Here is a 16,731-nt window from a genome sequence, read left to right as displayed (position 1 = left end):
TGGCTCCGAGGCCGCCGCGCACTCCGCCCACCCGCAGCCGGCCCGCCGCTCCGACCGCGGGAGATCGGCGCCGAACAGGCGCCGCCGGGCAGCCCCGCCGCTGGGGTCCTCGCCGGGAAAGGCCGGTCGCCATGGAGACAGGGGGCGCGCCGGCAGCCGTTGTGCGGAGGCGGTGCCGGGGAGGGCAGTTTGTTGCGCTGGGGCCGCGGCTCCGGGCACCCGACAGCACTGACGGCGAACCTTTCCCGGGCGCGTGATGCCTCCTCTCGGCCGTCACCACCTCAGCCCTCGAGGATAGGGCGCCGGGCTACCGCGGGCTCCGAAAGCGCCGGTGGCCTGGCGATGGCGCGGGGCGGGGCCTCGGGCCGTTCGGGTCTGTGGGAAACATCCGCTTCCGGGGCCGCGGCCATCCCACTGCTGGGCTCCGTAGGCCCCTGGAGCTGCCCGCGGTATCGGATACCCGCGCGTGCGGTCCCCGAGTCCTGGCTGCCCTCGCTCGGCTGCCAGCCTTCTCAGCCAGTCATGTTGGAGCATCTGAGCTCGCTGCCCACACAAATGGTGAGGGCTCGGCCCCAAGACCCCCGCACGCAGCTCCGCCGCTGCACCAACCGTGTGCGGCGCGGTTCCTGGCTCGGATGGCTGCCTTGCCGTCTCTTTCCTGAATTGTGCTTCCCGGGTCCCCATCGCTCTACCTCCGGGAGGAGCCCCCTGTCCGTGCTCTGCTAGGATGCTTCTGTTTCCCCCAGGAAACCCAGAATTTCATTCCTTGCCCAGTTTTGGGGGAGGCCCCTGACGTTGGGGTTGCCCGGTGCCAAAGCTGGCGAGCCAGGCCAGGGACCGTGCTTCTTTCCGTGGTGGAACCAATTCCCGCTTTGCTCTTCTTCACCCCTAGGATTACAAGGGCCAGAAGCTAGCCGAACAGATGTTTCAGGGAATTATTATTTTTTCTGCAGTAAGTATTGGTTTTGCATAGTATCCTTTTCCTCCCTCTCCCCTAACCAGCTTGATTGCAATTAATACACTTCGTTTGTTTCAGATAGTTGGATTTATCTACGGGTACGTGGCTGAACAGTTCGGGTGGACTGTCTATATAGTTATGGCCGGATTTGCTTTTTCGTGTTTGGTAAGAAGTTTGTGGGTGTTCGGATGTTAGTGGCGTGTGAAGCGTTCTGAATTTGGTTACCCGGTTTGGTTGGACCTAGCAGTGGGAACCAGCACCAACGTTCCGAAACCTACTTATGCCATCAGTGTTTCACCTTGCTGTCACTGGAAAAGTAGAATGCCAGAAAGTGTGAGATAAAGCTGCATACAAAAGGACACAGCTCATTTCTATTGGTAGCTGCTCCAATTAGTAATCTTAAAGTCAGAGCTAGCAGGAATTCCCTATAGTCTTCGGGATGCTCCCGCCTCATCTTTTACCTCTTAGAGCCTTATGTGTAAATGGTGAAGGTTGTACCCAATTCTTAAAATTCTTAAAATTACCTGGGCACAGGTAACAATTACCTTGTTTTCATTGGAATGTCCCTTTTGCTGCTGCTGTTTTTAACCTTTGCATAGGAGGTATTTGGGGACCAGGCATTATACCTAATGCTCTTTCAAACTTTTAATGCTTAATATTGATGGATTTTCTCTGTTCTGGCTCAGTTGACACTTCCTCCATGGCCCATTTACCGCCGGCACCCCCTCAAGTGGTTACCTGTTCAAGACTCAGGCTCAGAAGACAAGAAACCAGGGGAAAGGAAAATTAAGAGGCATGCTAAAAATAACTAATTAGGTTTTTCATGATTTAGCTTTACTCTTGCACCTGCTTTCCTTTTGCTTGAGAGGAGCTCAGTTTTCATACTCAAAACATGAGCTAAAACCCACTGCTGCTCTTTTGGCACAGCTGCGTGTAGATTTTGTTCTCCTTATATTTCACTTCCAGCTCAGCTGGCTTTTGATTTATAAATACTTCAGACCTCCTCTTCTTAATATTCTTCTGAAATGAGAACAGAAAACACAAGTATGCAAAGTTTCTTTCAGGTCTACCAAAATGATGAATAAATGCCTCTTAAATGAAAGTACAATTTAACTGTCAAAGTTTTATAGTTCACTATGAGTGGTTAAATTGTTTTAATGTTTGCAATTAAAACTCAGTGCAAGTCTGTGTCTAAAGAGTCTTTTGTTCATTGCTCTGTAAGCAAACCTATGAGTAAAAGCCAAGGTTAGAAGTTTGTGGTTCTCAGAGCATCATTTCTATTTCCTGTAGCTGAAAGTTCCTAAAAGATGTCTTTCTTGACAGTAAGCACCTATGAAAAAAATTTAATGTAAATTTGTGGGAAGGTAATATTTGGGTACCACTAAAATAAGGCTTTTGTTAAGCAGAAAAAATTCAATCCATGCTTTACTTGAGGTGGACCAAAGTAGAAACCTATTCCTTTTTTTAATTTTCCAGAGGGCTGAAGAGAAAAACATTTTTAAAGGTTTTGTGTGTGGGAAGGGAGTGAGAGGATTTTTATAGATAATATTCTATTTCTCCATAGGAGTAGAGAAGACAATAAAATGTAAGTTTAAAAAACAAGAGCAAAGACCTTAATATATGGCAAAAGTCAGGAAGTTTAAAAAAAAAAAAGATAAGAAAAGTTAAGACAGCAGAAATAAGACCAAACATATTATTAAGAATAATAAATGTGATTAAAAAGGAACTTACAGGGGTGTCTGGGTGGCTCAGTGGGCTGAAGCCTCTGCATTTGGCTCAGGTGATGATCCCAGGGTCCTGGGATTGAGCCCCACATCGGGCGCTCTGCTCAGCAGGGAGCTTGCTTCCTTCATCTCTCTCTGCCTGCCTCTCTGCCTACTTGTGATCTCTGTCAAATAAATAAATAAAATCTTAAAAAAGGGGGGGGGGACTGCCAAAAAACGTTAAACATCAAGTTACCTTATGTTTTCATGATGACACCCAAAGGTTGAAAACAGGAACAAGGATATATTAGGCAGATGCAGGCAGAAAGGAGAGGTAATAGTGATAAAGTCAGAAACTTAACATCAGAAGGCATTAAATGGGGAAAAAGAACACTTCATAGCTGTGAAGATGTCACTGTTAAGAATCATTAGGTATTGGGGCACCAGGGGTGGCTTAGTGGGTTAAGCTTCTGCCTTTGGCTCAGGTCATGATCTCAGGGTCCTGGGATCGAGTCCCGTGTTGGGTTCTCTGCCTCGCAGGGAGCCTGCTTCCTCCTCTCTCTCTCTGCCTGCCTCTCTGCGTACTTATGATTTTTCTGTCAAATAAAATCTTAAAAAGAAACCATTAGGTATTAAATATGATGTGAAATCTTATAAAGAAAGAACGTTACACACATAAGAGTTTGGCAAAGCTACACTCTTGGTAGAACACTACCTTTCAGATTTTGGTATATCAAGTGGACCAGTGATCAAACGAAGACTTCTGCACTTGTTCTCTATACTTGAAACATGTTCCCTCAGATATACACGACTTGTTCTTTCCTTTCATTCAGATCTCTATTCAAATGTGACTATAAGGAAGCATCTGCCGATCTATCAAAGTGGTATGGAAAAAAAAAGTGGTATGCCTCATTATTCTATATGCACTAATATACCCCACATTATATATTTTTTCCTTGGCCCCACCCAGAATGTAAGCTTCAGGGGAACAGGGATCTCATTACGCTCTTTGCTGTTTGTGTAGTACCTATAATAAGAGTTTGTGACACTTTGTAGGTGCTCAATAAATACTTAACTGAGTGAATCATTCAGAGCTGCCCTATCCAATATGGTGCCATTAGTCCTATGTGTCTATTTAAAACTAAAAAGACTGAGCTCCTCAAACTAGCCACATTTTGAGAGCTTAAAAGCCATATATGACCACTGGCTACCTTATCACGATGCAGATAGAGAACATTTCCATCATTACAATACTCTATTGGTCAGGTCTTATAGATTTGAATAATATATAAAGGCAAGTGATTCTGTCTGTGCATAACAGAATTCATCTGTATTAAATGCCTATAGGGTCGTTACAATAATGGATCATCTACTGAGTGACAGGGAAAACAATTCCAAGAAATTAAAGTTGGGCAGATCATATTCAGTAACACTGCAATGCAGTTGGAACAAGGAGATTACATTTTCTTGGCTTTCAAAATACAGGTATACCCTGCTTTCCGAAAGCTTCGTTTCATGCCACTTCACTTTTACAAAAGTCTTAGACTTCTATAGTGATGGCTTTTTTTTTTTTAAAGCAAAAATGCTCTTTAAATTTCTTTCAGTTAGCAAAAACAGGTATTACTGAAGGTCTTGCGTAAAAGCGAAGTAGCATGTCATGAACTTTCAGAAAATGGGGGATACTCTTTGCTTTTCACTGTTTCAACTTACCAAAGGTTTCATAGGAATGCTCTACTTTTAGATAGACAGGGAACGTTTGTATATGGAAGTAAAGGAACAGTACTTTTTTTTCTTTAAGATTTATTTATTTGTTAGCACACATAAGAATGGGGAGCTGCAGGCAAAGGGAGAAGCAGGCTCCTACTGAGCAAGGAGCCCAATGCGGGACTCTGTCGGGGACCCCAGGATCATAACCTGAACCAAAGGCAGACGGTTAACTGACTGAGCCACCCAGGCATCCCTAAGGAACACTTCTTAAAGAGAAAATCAAGACAAGAATTACTATTTAAAAATTAATGTCAAAATAATATCAAAGTCTGAAAGATGGCCAAAGGTATATTGAGAAGAAAATGCATGCTCTTAAAGGTGTTTTATAATGATAATAAGATTAAAAATGATTAAGCACTGAAGACAGAAAAACCACAGAATACTCAAATATATTGGGATGAAAACTGAATGATTAAGCAAAATAAAAATATACAGAATAGGAATAATAACATATGGGGGGAGAATTTTTAAATTCTAAGAAAATAATATGTACATTATGGCCACAAGTGAGAAAACTTAAGTAAAACTGATATTTCTCCAGAAAGATGTAGATTCATAAAACATTCAAGAAATGGTGAATAGTTCAGGGAAGATCCAGTTTGCCAAAGATTTACCTCCAAAATGGGACTAAGACTAGGTGGCTTTACCTTTGAGTTCTAACAAACCCTTCAAAGTCAAGCTAAGAGGTCTCAGAAACCAGACCATGAGCACTGTGAGTGGGGAGTATTGTGTTTTACTCACCACTATATCCACAGCTCCTGGCATACAGTAAAACTAAAAAGTCTTGTTCAATGACTGGAAAGGGAACATTTCATTAGAGTATTTTATGTGTAATTTTCAAAAAAGGTCAGGTAACATTTTTAATTATAAAAAGTGAAAACATTTCTGGTATTTTTAAAGACCCTTGAATATAGAAGTGAAAACTTACTAATCAAGACTTTTATAAAAACAATTTATTTCCCACATGGGAGTTACCCCTTATTAAACAACTAATAAAATATGTGATATATAGTCATACATTTAAAGACAACAAATAATTTGATGTACAAGAAGACAAAACTTCAGGAGATAAATATGTCCCAACATAACCAAAAGGAGTTGGATCTCACTTACAAATTGCTTAACTGGAAAGGGAATTAGTGTTTTAGCAAATGTTTTCGCCAATGAAAATATTACTCTTAAAAAAAGACCAGTATACAAAAACAGTGATTGACAAAGCCAAAATATTTCTTAGTTTCAATTCTTATATAATGTAAATGAAGTTCATATTAAATGAAAATAAAAGGCTAAACATCCATCAATATATAAAAAAGGAATTCCATTGCTCAAATAGTAGGTACAACTTCATATTCATATTCAAAATCTACTCCCACAATCATGAGTTGACTTTAAAAAAATAATAATTTATCAACTACTACCTGAAATAATTAACAATGACAATTAGTATCACTATGACATACTTACTTCTATGCATTTATCACAATAGTACAATACAAAACTTCCAATCTAATTTTATGGCCCTGTAATCAAGCTAATTAGTACCTTAAAAAAATAAAGTTCTAAATATAAAGTTGGTGGTTTGAGGCTCAGTAAACAGTAACCAGACATCTTGTAATAGACTTCCCTCATCAAGAGAGTAAAATAGCCAAAGGTTTTCTCTTTCTTTGTGACATTGCTTCATTCCAAAAGAGAATGGCCTCCAGCCATTATTACAGGTTTCTGTTTAAGCCAAAAACCTTTAAAAATAGGTCTTTAGTTCTGGCAGATTAAATTCTCAAAAATTCACATTTTCTTCAAAAAATTTCAACTGGCGAGCTTTCACACTGTAAGTTGTATATTTTTCACCCATGTGCTCCTGCAAACGTGCCTATTTGGGAAACATAAAAAGAAAATCAGTAAGTAGTAGAAAAAAAACATCTGTAATCTTAGAAGAACAGCTTTAAATAAAGCGGGGGGGGGGGGCTTTTCTCAGTATGACCCTAGAGGTAGAAATCATATGGGAAAATACTATAATTTCTTTAAAATTTTTAAGCTTCAAGTTATCAAAAACTATAGTCATAAGAAATTAAGAGCAAACACCACACTGGGGAAAATTTACAACATACATCCCCCCAAATTAATATCATTAATACAAAGAGCTCTTAGTAAAACACAACAATATTAGAATTAATAAAACAAAATCCCACAGATAATTCAGCAAAGGCATTCACAAAAATACAAGTAACAGAAATTTCAATCTAATAATCAAAAAAATATACTATGTGATACTCAATATATGCCTGGAACTAAAATAACACCTGATGTGTTAAACCGATGTCACACATCTCACACACAATATCACTTTTGTGGTATTCCTGCTGAAAATGCATAATCTGAATCTATTCATGAGGCAACATCAAACAAATCCAAACCAAGGGACATTTTATAAAACACATGGCCTATAGTCTTCAAAAATGTCCTAACTGACCCAAGTTAAGTGAGATAAAACAAACATAAAATGTAATCCCAATTGAATCTATCTAGCATGATAGCCTGGGGAGCTCTGAAGACCCCTCTTCAGTGAAACTGATGAAAATTATTGTTACTTTTATTTTTTTTTTTTGAGAGAGAGAGTATGTGGGAGAGGGAGAGAGAATCTCAAGCAGACTCCCTTCTGTGTGCTGAGTTTGACAACAGGGCTCAATCTCACAACCCTGAGATCATGACCTGAGCCAAAACCAAGAGTCAGGTGCCCCAGGTGAAAATCATTTTTAAAACTTACCATTTAAAGTCTCTTGAAGTCATCCTGAGAGCGTACATACCAAATAAAGACACTTTTTCCCCCAAAAAAGATCTACTAAAAGCTACTAAGAGCAGTGAGAGTGGGTGGTATCTCAACTAAGACCAACTGCCTCCCTCCCCCGTCCCATCTCAGTGAGACAAAAACTCCACAACCAGGCAGAAGCCAGCAACACAGGGCTCCCTTTCCAGCAGCTCCTAGTCCAAAGGCAATCTTCCTGGGAGCAGCAGAACTTCAGCATATCTTATCCTGCCTCCAGTATCTGTTGTCAAGGATAAGTTTTGAGAAAGTACAGCCAAGAGGTGGAAATCTGTACACCAGGTTGGACTTATAAGATGGAGGCTGTACCTTGAGAGCAGGGCCGATGAAAATACTGGGGCCCCAGTCACCTTTGCCCCAGACCATAGTGTGAAGACTCCATGCTGGGTGAAGCATGCTGAGGAGATGAGAGGCCCCTCACCCGCACGGAGCTTCTAAAGGAGGGGTAGCACTCAGATACAAGTATGCTACTGTCCTTACTCCCAGCTATGCTCAGGATCTTGCCTGGGGTGAGAAGACCTAAAACAGCACCAAATCGTTTCCTTAATGAACTGACCTCATTTAGAACAGAGTGGAGAAATTCAAGTGCTCCCCAAAACTGGAAGTAGTGGTGAACAGCAACTAGGAAGAGACTGACAGATTCACAGCTACATACGCTAAACTGTGGGCCACCTACTTTGATGGAGACAACCAGGAAGCTGGGAGGAGCCCCCCCTAGAGTCAAAACAGATTTCAAACACTGACCCTGGGAACCATCCCTTCAAAGGAGCCCAGATTTTGCTGGATCAGTCTATGGAGCAATATATGGCCCAAGGCACTGTTGGAAACAGAGAGCCATCAAACTGGCAACTAAGAAACCTTAACAGCTGAGTGAAGTAAGGGCAAAGGAGAGTCCAAAGAGCTTTGCCAAACCCACTGTCATTCTAAGGTGGCTATGGACACAACCAAGGCCTCGCCAACTAAGAAACAGCATCAAACTTACACTGTGGGGACAGGAAGAAGGGATAAAATAGACATCACTACAAAATCCAGCCAATCACTATAGAAGCAAATAATAATAGCAACGCCCCTCCCTGGGGAGGCCAGTACCCAGACTTATAACAATATATTTTCTGAAATGTCCAGTTTTCAGGAGTACGACACATACACTGGGAAAGAAGGCAGGCAAGAGAGGTACTACCTGTCAGAGTAATAAGATGCTAGAGTTAATAGGCAAAGACATTATAAACCCATTCAGAGAACTAAAGAAAACCATAATTAAAGAAATAAAGGAAGGTATGAGGGGAATGTCACATCAAACTGAGAATAGTGATATAGAGAAATTATAAGAAGAACTAAATGGAAATTCTGGAGAGGAAAAGCACAATAACAAATGAAAAATTCACTGGAGGGGCTCGGCAGTATATTTAATCTGGCAGAAAGAAAAGTTAAGTGGGCTGGGGATAGATCAATAAAGACTATGTAATCCAAGATTTTTAATCCAAGGAACAGAGAGAAAAAATGAAGAAAAGTGAACATTGTTTTAGAAATGTGGGACAGGGACGCCTGGGTGGCTCGGTTGGTTAAGCAGCTGCCTTCGGCTCAGGTCATGATCCCAGCGTCCTGGGATCGAGTCCCACATCGGGCTTCTTGCTCGGCAGGGAGCCTGCTTCTCCCTCTGTCTCTGTCTGCCATTCTGTCTGCCTGTGCTCGCTCTCTCTCCCTCTCTCTCTCTGACAAATAAATAAAATCTTTAAAAAAAAAAAAAAAGAAAGAAAGAAATGTGGGACATCATTGGGGCACCCGGCTGGCTCAGTGGGTTAAGCGTTGGACTCTTGATTTCGGCTCAAGTCATGATCTCTGGATTGTGAGATCAAGGCCCATGTTGGGCTCCATGCTCAGTGGAAGTCTGCTTTTCTCTCCCTCTCCCTCTCCCTCTGCTCCTACCCCAGCTCATGCTCTCTAAAATAAATAAAATGTTTAAAAAAAAGTGGGACATCATTAAACACACCAACTACAAATGTAAAGGGACCATCAGAAGGATGAGAGAGAAAAGAGCAGAAAAATTATTTAGAGAAATAATAGCTGACAACTTCCAAATGTACTGAAAAACATTAATCTACATAAGAGATCCAGGCGCCCCTTGACTGAGCCTGGGTGGCTCAGTGAGTTAAAGCCTCTGCCTTCAGCTCAGGTTGAGATCCCAGGATCCTGCCCCACATCAGGCTCTCTGCTCAGCAGGGAGCCTGCTTCCTCTCTCTCTGCCTGCCACTCTGCCTACGTGTGACCTCTGTCCGTCAAATAAATAAATAAAATCTTAAAAAAAAAAAAAGTGTCAAAAGACAAAGAGACAATCATGAAAGCAAGAGAAAAATGACACCACTTACATGGGAGAAGTAATAGCATTAACAGCTAACAAATAAAGGAGAGTAAGGGGCAGTGGGATAATATATTCAAAGTAATCGAGGAAAAAAACTGTCAAACAAGAATGCCATTGTAAGTAAAATTACCTTTCAAAAATAAAGGTGAAGCAAAGACATTCCCAGACAAAAACAGAATCTGTGGCTAGCAGACCACTTTATAAAACTACTAAAGGAAGTTCATCAAGCTGAAAGTAAGACCCCGGGCAATAACTTCAATTTACTTGGAAACACAAAAAGCACTGCTTTCGGAGGAGGTTATGAAGAGGACGTTACCTCTGGTTCACCTGTGAGCCTGACTCTGGCAATTGGAGGTTCCCTATCCCCTCCTGTCCTTGGAATATGCATTCCATTTGCCTGCCTCACTCCCAAAGTATGCTCCAAGGACAAAGCCTTCAGATTATGATGTGGTGTTGAGACCATCTGGACAGCATAAGTGATTGAACCCAGTTAATATAACATATGTATATATACTACATATATAATATATGAACTTTTGAGATTTGGCAGGTGGGTGTGGAGATCTACTCATCTTGTGGCTGCCTACACCAAGCCTCATATGTGAGTTCCCTTGCTTATTAGAACTACCACCTACCAATCTGGAGTGTTTGCCTCTTCCTTCCTTCTCTCCCTGCCCTCCTCCTACAGGGGCCAGTTTCAGATTATACCTGAGAGTAATTATGCAAATAAAACCCAATATAAATGCATATTGTTTCATACAATAGTTGTCTTTCTCCGCTTGACTTATTTTGCTAAGCATGATACCCTCTAGTTCCACTGATCTCCCTGATATGAGGAAGTAGAGATGCAACATGGGGGGGTTAAGGGGGTAGGAGAAGAGTAAATGAAACAAGATGGGATTGGGAGGGAGACAAACCATAAGTGACTCTTAATCTCACAAAACAAACTGAGGTTTGCTAGGGGGAGGGGGGTTGGGTGAAGGGGGTGGGATTATGGACACTGGGGAGGGTATGTGCTATGGTCAGTGCTGTGAAGTGTGTAAACCTGGCAATTCACAGACCTGTACCCCTGGGAATAAAAATATATGTTTATAAAAAATTAAAAATTATAAAAAATGCATATTGTTTCTCCTTTCTTCACTGAAATGATTTTTTAAAAAATACTTAAGTAATCTCTATACCCAATGTGGGGTTTGAACTCACGACCCTGAGACCAAGAGTCACACACTCTTCTGATGAACCAGCCAGGTGCCCCTTCTCTGAACTGATTTTAAAAGTAAATATATAAGACAATATATATGAAAGATGACAGAGGAGGAACAGGACTACATCTCACATGGATAAAAACTGTGCTGCAGAATGCCTAATGTAACTATTTTGGAACTCTGCAGTCTACTCAAGGCTTGCAGTTTCTGGAGTAAGGCTTGGAGGTTAAACTGTGGTTAATTTCAGGTCCTGAGGGTGGGGGAGCTGGAGGGCAGGCAGCTGTGCAGATGTTCCTGGAGCAGGCAGCACACAGCTTGTAGGGCCAGAGAAGGCAATGAGAACCTTGCCTCCAAATACTGGGGATCTGTGTACTGACAGATGACTGCTGCTTCAGAGGTGTACACACAGAAGCCGCCAAACATTGTTGCAGTCCTCACTGATACAGTTACAAACCCTTCCCCCTTCAACTGAAGCAAGTTAATGGGGGATTTAAAGAGACCACTATATATGCACAGTGGGAGTCCCAAAGGGGAAGAAAGAGAAAGAGAGATTTGAGGTAATAGGCAAAATGCACCAAGTTTGTAGAAAGACATGAATATAAACATCCAAGAAGCTCAACTAACTCTTAACTAGGCTGAAACTAACAGTTCCTACCCAGACACATTATAATCAAGCTGTTGAAAGCTGAAGAGAAAGGGAAAATCTTGAAAGCAGCAAGAAAGAGGTAACTCCTCACACATAAGGGATCTCCAATATGATTATCAGCAGATTTCTCTCAGAAATCTCAGAAATTTTGGAGGCCAGAAGGCGACTGGGCAGTATTTTCAAAGTGAAAGAAAGAAAGGAAGGAAGGAAGGAAGAAAAAATGTCAACCAAGTATCCTTTATCTGGCAAAAATGTTCTTCAAAAGTGAGCAAGAAAAAGAAATACTGGCATTTCCAAAAACAGATGGGTCTTGAAGGCATTATTCTAAGTGAAATAAGTCAAACAGAGAAAGACAAGTACTGCACGGTCTCACTTATGCAGACTCTGAAAAGACTGAACAGAGAACAGATTGGTAGCTGCCAGAGGTGGGGGTTGGGGTGGTGATGGAAATGGGTAAAGGTGGTCAAAAGGTACAAACTTTAGTTATGAGGTAAATAAACTCTGGGGAATGTAACTAACTGTACAGCATGCTGACTCATGATACATTTGAAAGTTGCTAAGAGTAGATCTTAAAAGTTCTCATCACAAGAAAAAAATGTTATAACTATGAGAGGTGATGGATGTTAACCAAACTTACTGTGGTAATCATTTCACAATAAATATAAAAATCATTAGGTTGTACACCTTAAACAATGTTATATATCAATTATATCTCAATAAAACCGAGGGGAAAAAGTAAGCGAAAACTTAAGATATTACTAAATAAACAAAAGATGAAGAATTTGTTACCACCAGACCCAGTCTACAAAACTACTACAGGGAATCCTGTTAAGTTGAAATGAAAGGATACCAGACAGTACCACAAAGCTGTATGAACAAACAAAGATCTCAGTAAAGGTGATATGTGAGCAGTTATCAAAGTTAGTATTATGTAACAGTGTGTAATTCCACTTTTGTTTTCTACATGTATTGAGAGATACATTCAAAAAATTGTGTCTCAAAGTTAGCACTATTGTAACTTTGTTTCCTATAAAATTAAAGAGACCAATGCACTAAAAAGGCCAATTACTAGTTTATGTTTTTGTTTTTTAAGATTTTATTTATGACAAAGATAGCGAGAGAGGGAACATAAGTATGGGGGAGCTGAAGAGGGAGAAGTAGGCTCCCCGCTAAGCAGGGAGCCTGATATGGGCCTTGATCTCAGGACGCTGGGATCATGACCTGAGCCAAAGGCAGACGCTTAACAACTGAGCCACCCAGGCGCCCCTAGGTTATGGTTTTGGATTCACACAATATATAAAGATGTAATTTTGTAACATCAGTAACCGAAAAGGGTGGGTACAGAGCTTTAAAGAAGCAGAGTTTTTTATGTTATTGAATATGAACATAAACTGGTATAAATTCAGATTAGAGATAGTGATGTTGTTACAATGGTAATACTTAATGCCATTGAACCAAACACTTAAAAATGGTTAAAGTGGTAAATCTGAAATTATGTGCATTTTACTACAATTAAATAAGCAACAAGTTTATAACAACACAAATTAAATAATTTAATGTTTTAAAATGATTAATTTTTTAAAACAATTTTTAAAAAGGATGTATCATTTATTGTTGAGCCTTTAACATATAGAAATGTAATCTATTTGCCAATAACACCACAAAAGAGATGAGTTGAGTTGCAGCAAAGCTGTATTAGGCTAAGGAAATGACTCCAGATGGTAACTTGAATCCACAGGAATAAACAAAGAGACACAAAAATTAATAAATAACAAAGTTACTATAGAAAAAATTACAAACACATACTTTCCTCTCCTCTCTTTCAACTTCAAGAGACATAAAATCATATAAAGAAATAATTAGAGAAAGACAGTGTTGGTTTTGTAACATTAATATGGCATGTATGATATATAAAATGATGTCACAACAAAGGGAAAAAGGGAATAGGAATAACACTTCTATGTCTTACTGGAATTAAGTGAGTATAAAGCTGAAGTTGATTCTGATAATTTAAGATGTATATGATAAGCCTTAGAGCAACCACTAAAGAAAGGAAAGGAAAATATACAGGAAAAAAATTATTTAGGGAATTAAAATGCTACATTAGAAAATTTTCACTAAATGCAAAAGAAAGCAGTAAAGTAGAGATACAGGAACCAAAAAAATGAGACATATATAAAACAAAAAGTAAAATGCAGACATAAATCCAACTCTATCAGTATTAACATTAAATGTGAATGAATTAAACAATCTGATCAAAAAAGCAGAATGTTAGGGTGTATAAGAAAACAAGATCCAACCATACATAGTATTTACATGAAACACATAACAGATCAAAGGTACAAACAGACTGAAAGTAAAAGGACAGAAAAAGATAAACCATGCAATCAGCAACCATAAGAAAGCTTAAGTGGAAAAAAAAAGGAAGCTTAAGTGGCTATACTAATATCAGCTAAAATAGACTTTCAAACAAAAACATGTTACTAGAGATAAAGAAGAAAATCTTACGATAAAAGTCAATTCATCAGAAAGATATAACAATTATAAATATATAATACTTAATCAAAAATACATATATATACCTAATCAAAGCACCAAAATACAGAAAGCAAAAATTGACAGAAATCAAGGAGGCAATTCAACAGTAGTTGGAGACATCAGTGACATCGTGGAGACACAGGACTCCACTGTCAGTAATGGGAAAAACAACCAGGCAGAATATCAACAAGGAAATAAGCCATTTGGTCAATACTATAAACAAACAAGAATTAAAACTAACAGACATCTAAAATATACTCCCCACAAGAGTTGAGTTGAATATAAATATTCTTCTCAAGCACATATGGAAAATTTCCAGGTTAGACCATATGCTAGACCATAAAACAAAGCGCAATAAATTTAAAAGGATAAAAATAATTAGTATGTTCTCCAACCACAATAAAATGCATTAGAAATAAATAACAGAATGAAATTGGGGAAACAAAAATATGTGGAAGTTAAACAGCACACTCCTAAATAACCAACCTTAACAGAAATAAAAAAGATTTAAAGGGATTGCTATTATAATTACACACTAAGAAATGGACAAATTCTTAGTAAGACACAAAATTAGAAACAGAAGATTAGACAATCTGAGTATAACAAGACACTAAATTCATAATCAAGAAACTATCCACAAAGAGAAGCCCAGGCCCAGATGCCTTCATTGGTGAATTATATCAAACATTTAAAGAATTAAAACCACTTATTCACTAACTCATCCAAAAAACATAGAAGATCAGGGAACACTCCCCAACTCATTCTATGAACCCATTATACCCCAATAACACAACCAAAGACATCACAGAAAACTAGATTATCTTATAATACAGACAAAAGAATCTTCAACAAAATATAAGAAACATGACTCCAAAGTCATACTAGTAGTAGTATACACCAAGGGAGGTTTATCACAGGAATGCAAGGATGGTTTAACATCCCAAAATCAATTAAGGTAACACACCCTGTCAATAGAATTAAATACAAAAGCCATATAATCATCAAAATAGAAAGCATCTGACAAACCCAATAGCTTTCTGTAATTTAAAAAAACACTCAACAAACCAGAAAAAGAAGGAAACTTCTTCAAGCTGATAAAGGGTATCTATAAAAACCCACAGACAACTAATAGTGAAAGACTGGATGCTTTCCCTCTTAGATCAGAAACAAAGTCAAGGATGTCCACTTGCACCACGTCCACTCAACACTGTACTGGAGCTTCTAGCCAGGACAACAGGCAAGGAAAGAAGTAAGAGGTATCCAGACTAGAAAGTAAAACTAACTCTCTTCATTGATGACTTGATATTATATAGAGAAAATTCCAAGGAGTGCATCACCACAAAAAAAAAAAAAAAAAAAAAAAAGAGGATATTAGGGCGCCTGGGTGGCTCAGTGGGTTAGGCCGCTGGTCATGATCTCAGGGTTCTGGGATCGAGTCCCGTATCGGGCTCTCTGCTCGGCAGGGAGCCTGCTTCCTCCTCACTCTCTCTCTGCCTCTCTGCCTCCTTGTGATTTCTCTCTGTCAAATAAATAAATAAACTCTAAAAAAAAAAAAAAAAAAAAAAAAGAGGATATTAGGGCGCCTGGGTGGCTCAGTGGGTTAGGCCGCTGGTCATGATCTCAGGGTTCTGGGATCGAGTCCCGTATCGGGCTCTCTGCTCGGCAGGGAGCCTGCTTCCTCCTCACTCTCTCTCTGCCTCTCTGCCTCCTTGTGATTTCTCTCTGTCAAATAAATAAATAAACTCTAAAAAAAAAAAAAAAAAAAAAAAAGAGGATATTAGGGCGCCTGGGTGGCTCAGTGGGTTAGGCCGCTGGTCATGATCTCAGGGTTCTGGGATCGAGTCCCGTATCGGGCTCTCTGCTCGGCAGGGAGCCTGCTTCCTCCTCACTCTCTCTCTGCCTCTCTGCCTCCTTGTGATTTCTCTCTGTCAAATAAATAAATAAACTCTAAAAAAAAAAAAAAAAAAAAGAGGATATTAAACCCAGTAAATAAGATTAGCAAGGTTGCAGGACACAAGATGAAGATTTTCAAAATCAAATTTATTTCTATGCATTTTCAGGAAACAATCCCAAATGAATATATAAAATTCCAATAGCATAAAAAAAAATTCCAATAGCATCAAAAAGAATAAAATACTCAGGAATAAATTTGATAAGCAGGGTATAAAACTTACACTGAAAACTGTAAAACATTTTTTAAAGAAACTTAAGATCTAAATAAATGGAAAATTGCCTCACATTCATGAATCAAAAATCTTAATTTTATTAAAAAGGTAATACACCACAAATTAATCAGCAGGTTCCATGCGATCTCTATAAGAATCTCAGCTGGCTTCTTTGAAGAAATTGACAAGCAAATCTAAAATTCATAGAACTGTAAGGGACCCAGAATAGCCAAACAATTCTGAAAAATAACCAAGTTGGAGGACTCATCTACCTTGATTTCAAAACTTACTACAAAGCAACAGTTAACAAAACAGTATAGGACTAGCATAAGGACAAACACAAGATTAAAGAAACAGTACTGAGAGTCTAAAAATAAACAGATGTGTATATGATCAACTTTTTTTTTACAAAGTGACAGAATAGTCTTTCCAACAAATGAGTCAGACAATGGGATAGCCACATACGTAAGAATGAAGATGGACCTTTACTCTAAACCATATACCAAAATTAACTCAAATATATCAAAGACCTAAATATACAGACTAAAGCTATAAACTTTTATAGTTTTATA

At 39.3% G+C, this 16,731-nt stretch overlaps 2 protein-coding genes across 5 annotated transcripts in view; one reads left to right on the top strand and one right to left on the bottom strand.

The window, feature by feature from the left end:
• The first annotated feature begins 123 nt into the window (after positions 1 to 123).
• On the top strand, positions 124 to 2,154 carry SPCS1 (signal peptidase complex subunit 1). The gene is made up of 4 exons (XM_082701530.1): positions 124 to 558; positions 893 to 952; positions 1,037 to 1,123; positions 1,645 to 2,154. The coding sequence occupies exons 1-4, from the start codon at positions 343 to 345 to the stop codon at positions 1,768 to 1,770; spliced, it is 489 nt and encodes a 162-aa protein (XP_082557656.1). The 5' UTR covers positions 124 to 342; the 3' UTR covers positions 1,771 to 2,154.
• A 3,209-nt stretch (positions 2,155 to 5,363) lies between these two features.
• The window catches only part of NEK4 (NIMA related kinase 4), a 36,609-nt gene continuing 25,241 nt past the window's right edge, over positions 5,364 to 16,731 (bottom strand). For 3 of the 4 annotated variants that reach the window (XM_082701439.1, XM_082701441.1, XM_082701442.1), the window contains exon 15: positions 5,364 to 6,295. In XM_082701439.1, the coding sequence (XP_082557565.1) occupies positions 6,203 to 6,295 (93 nt within the window). In that variant the 3' untranslated portion in view covers positions 5,364 to 6,202. Of the gene's footprint in view, positions 6,296 to 13,089; positions 13,182 to 16,731 lie in introns of those variants that run through there. The other variant, XM_082701440.1, reaches the window with a different exon arrangement.

The sequence above is a fragment of the Mustela nivalis genome, assembly GCF_964662115.1.
Source record: "Mustela nivalis genome assembly, chromosome: 1".
In the NCBI taxonomy this organism is placed as follows: domain Eukaryota; kingdom Metazoa; phylum Chordata; class Mammalia; order Carnivora; family Mustelidae; genus Mustela; species Mustela nivalis.
Note: the sequence above shows the minus strand (reverse complement) of the source record. Positions and strands in the feature narration are given on the sequence as shown.

What these genes read in the sequence shown, in the direction of transcription:
- SPCS1 (XM_082701530.1), top strand. Translation starts at nt 343, where the DNA reads ATGGCGCGGGGCGGGGCCTCGGGCCGTTCGGGTCTGTGGGAAACATCC. An exon ending in GAATTATTATTTTTTCTGCA is followed by an intron (nt 953 to 1,036) that starts GTAAGTATTGGT and finishes CGTTTGTTTCAG; the next exon opens with ATAGTTGGATTTATCTACGG. An exon ending in GATTTGCTTTTTCGTGTTTG is followed by an intron (nt 1,124 to 1,644) that starts GTAAGAAGTTTG and finishes GTTCTGGCTCAG; the next exon opens with TTGACACTTCCTCCATGGCC.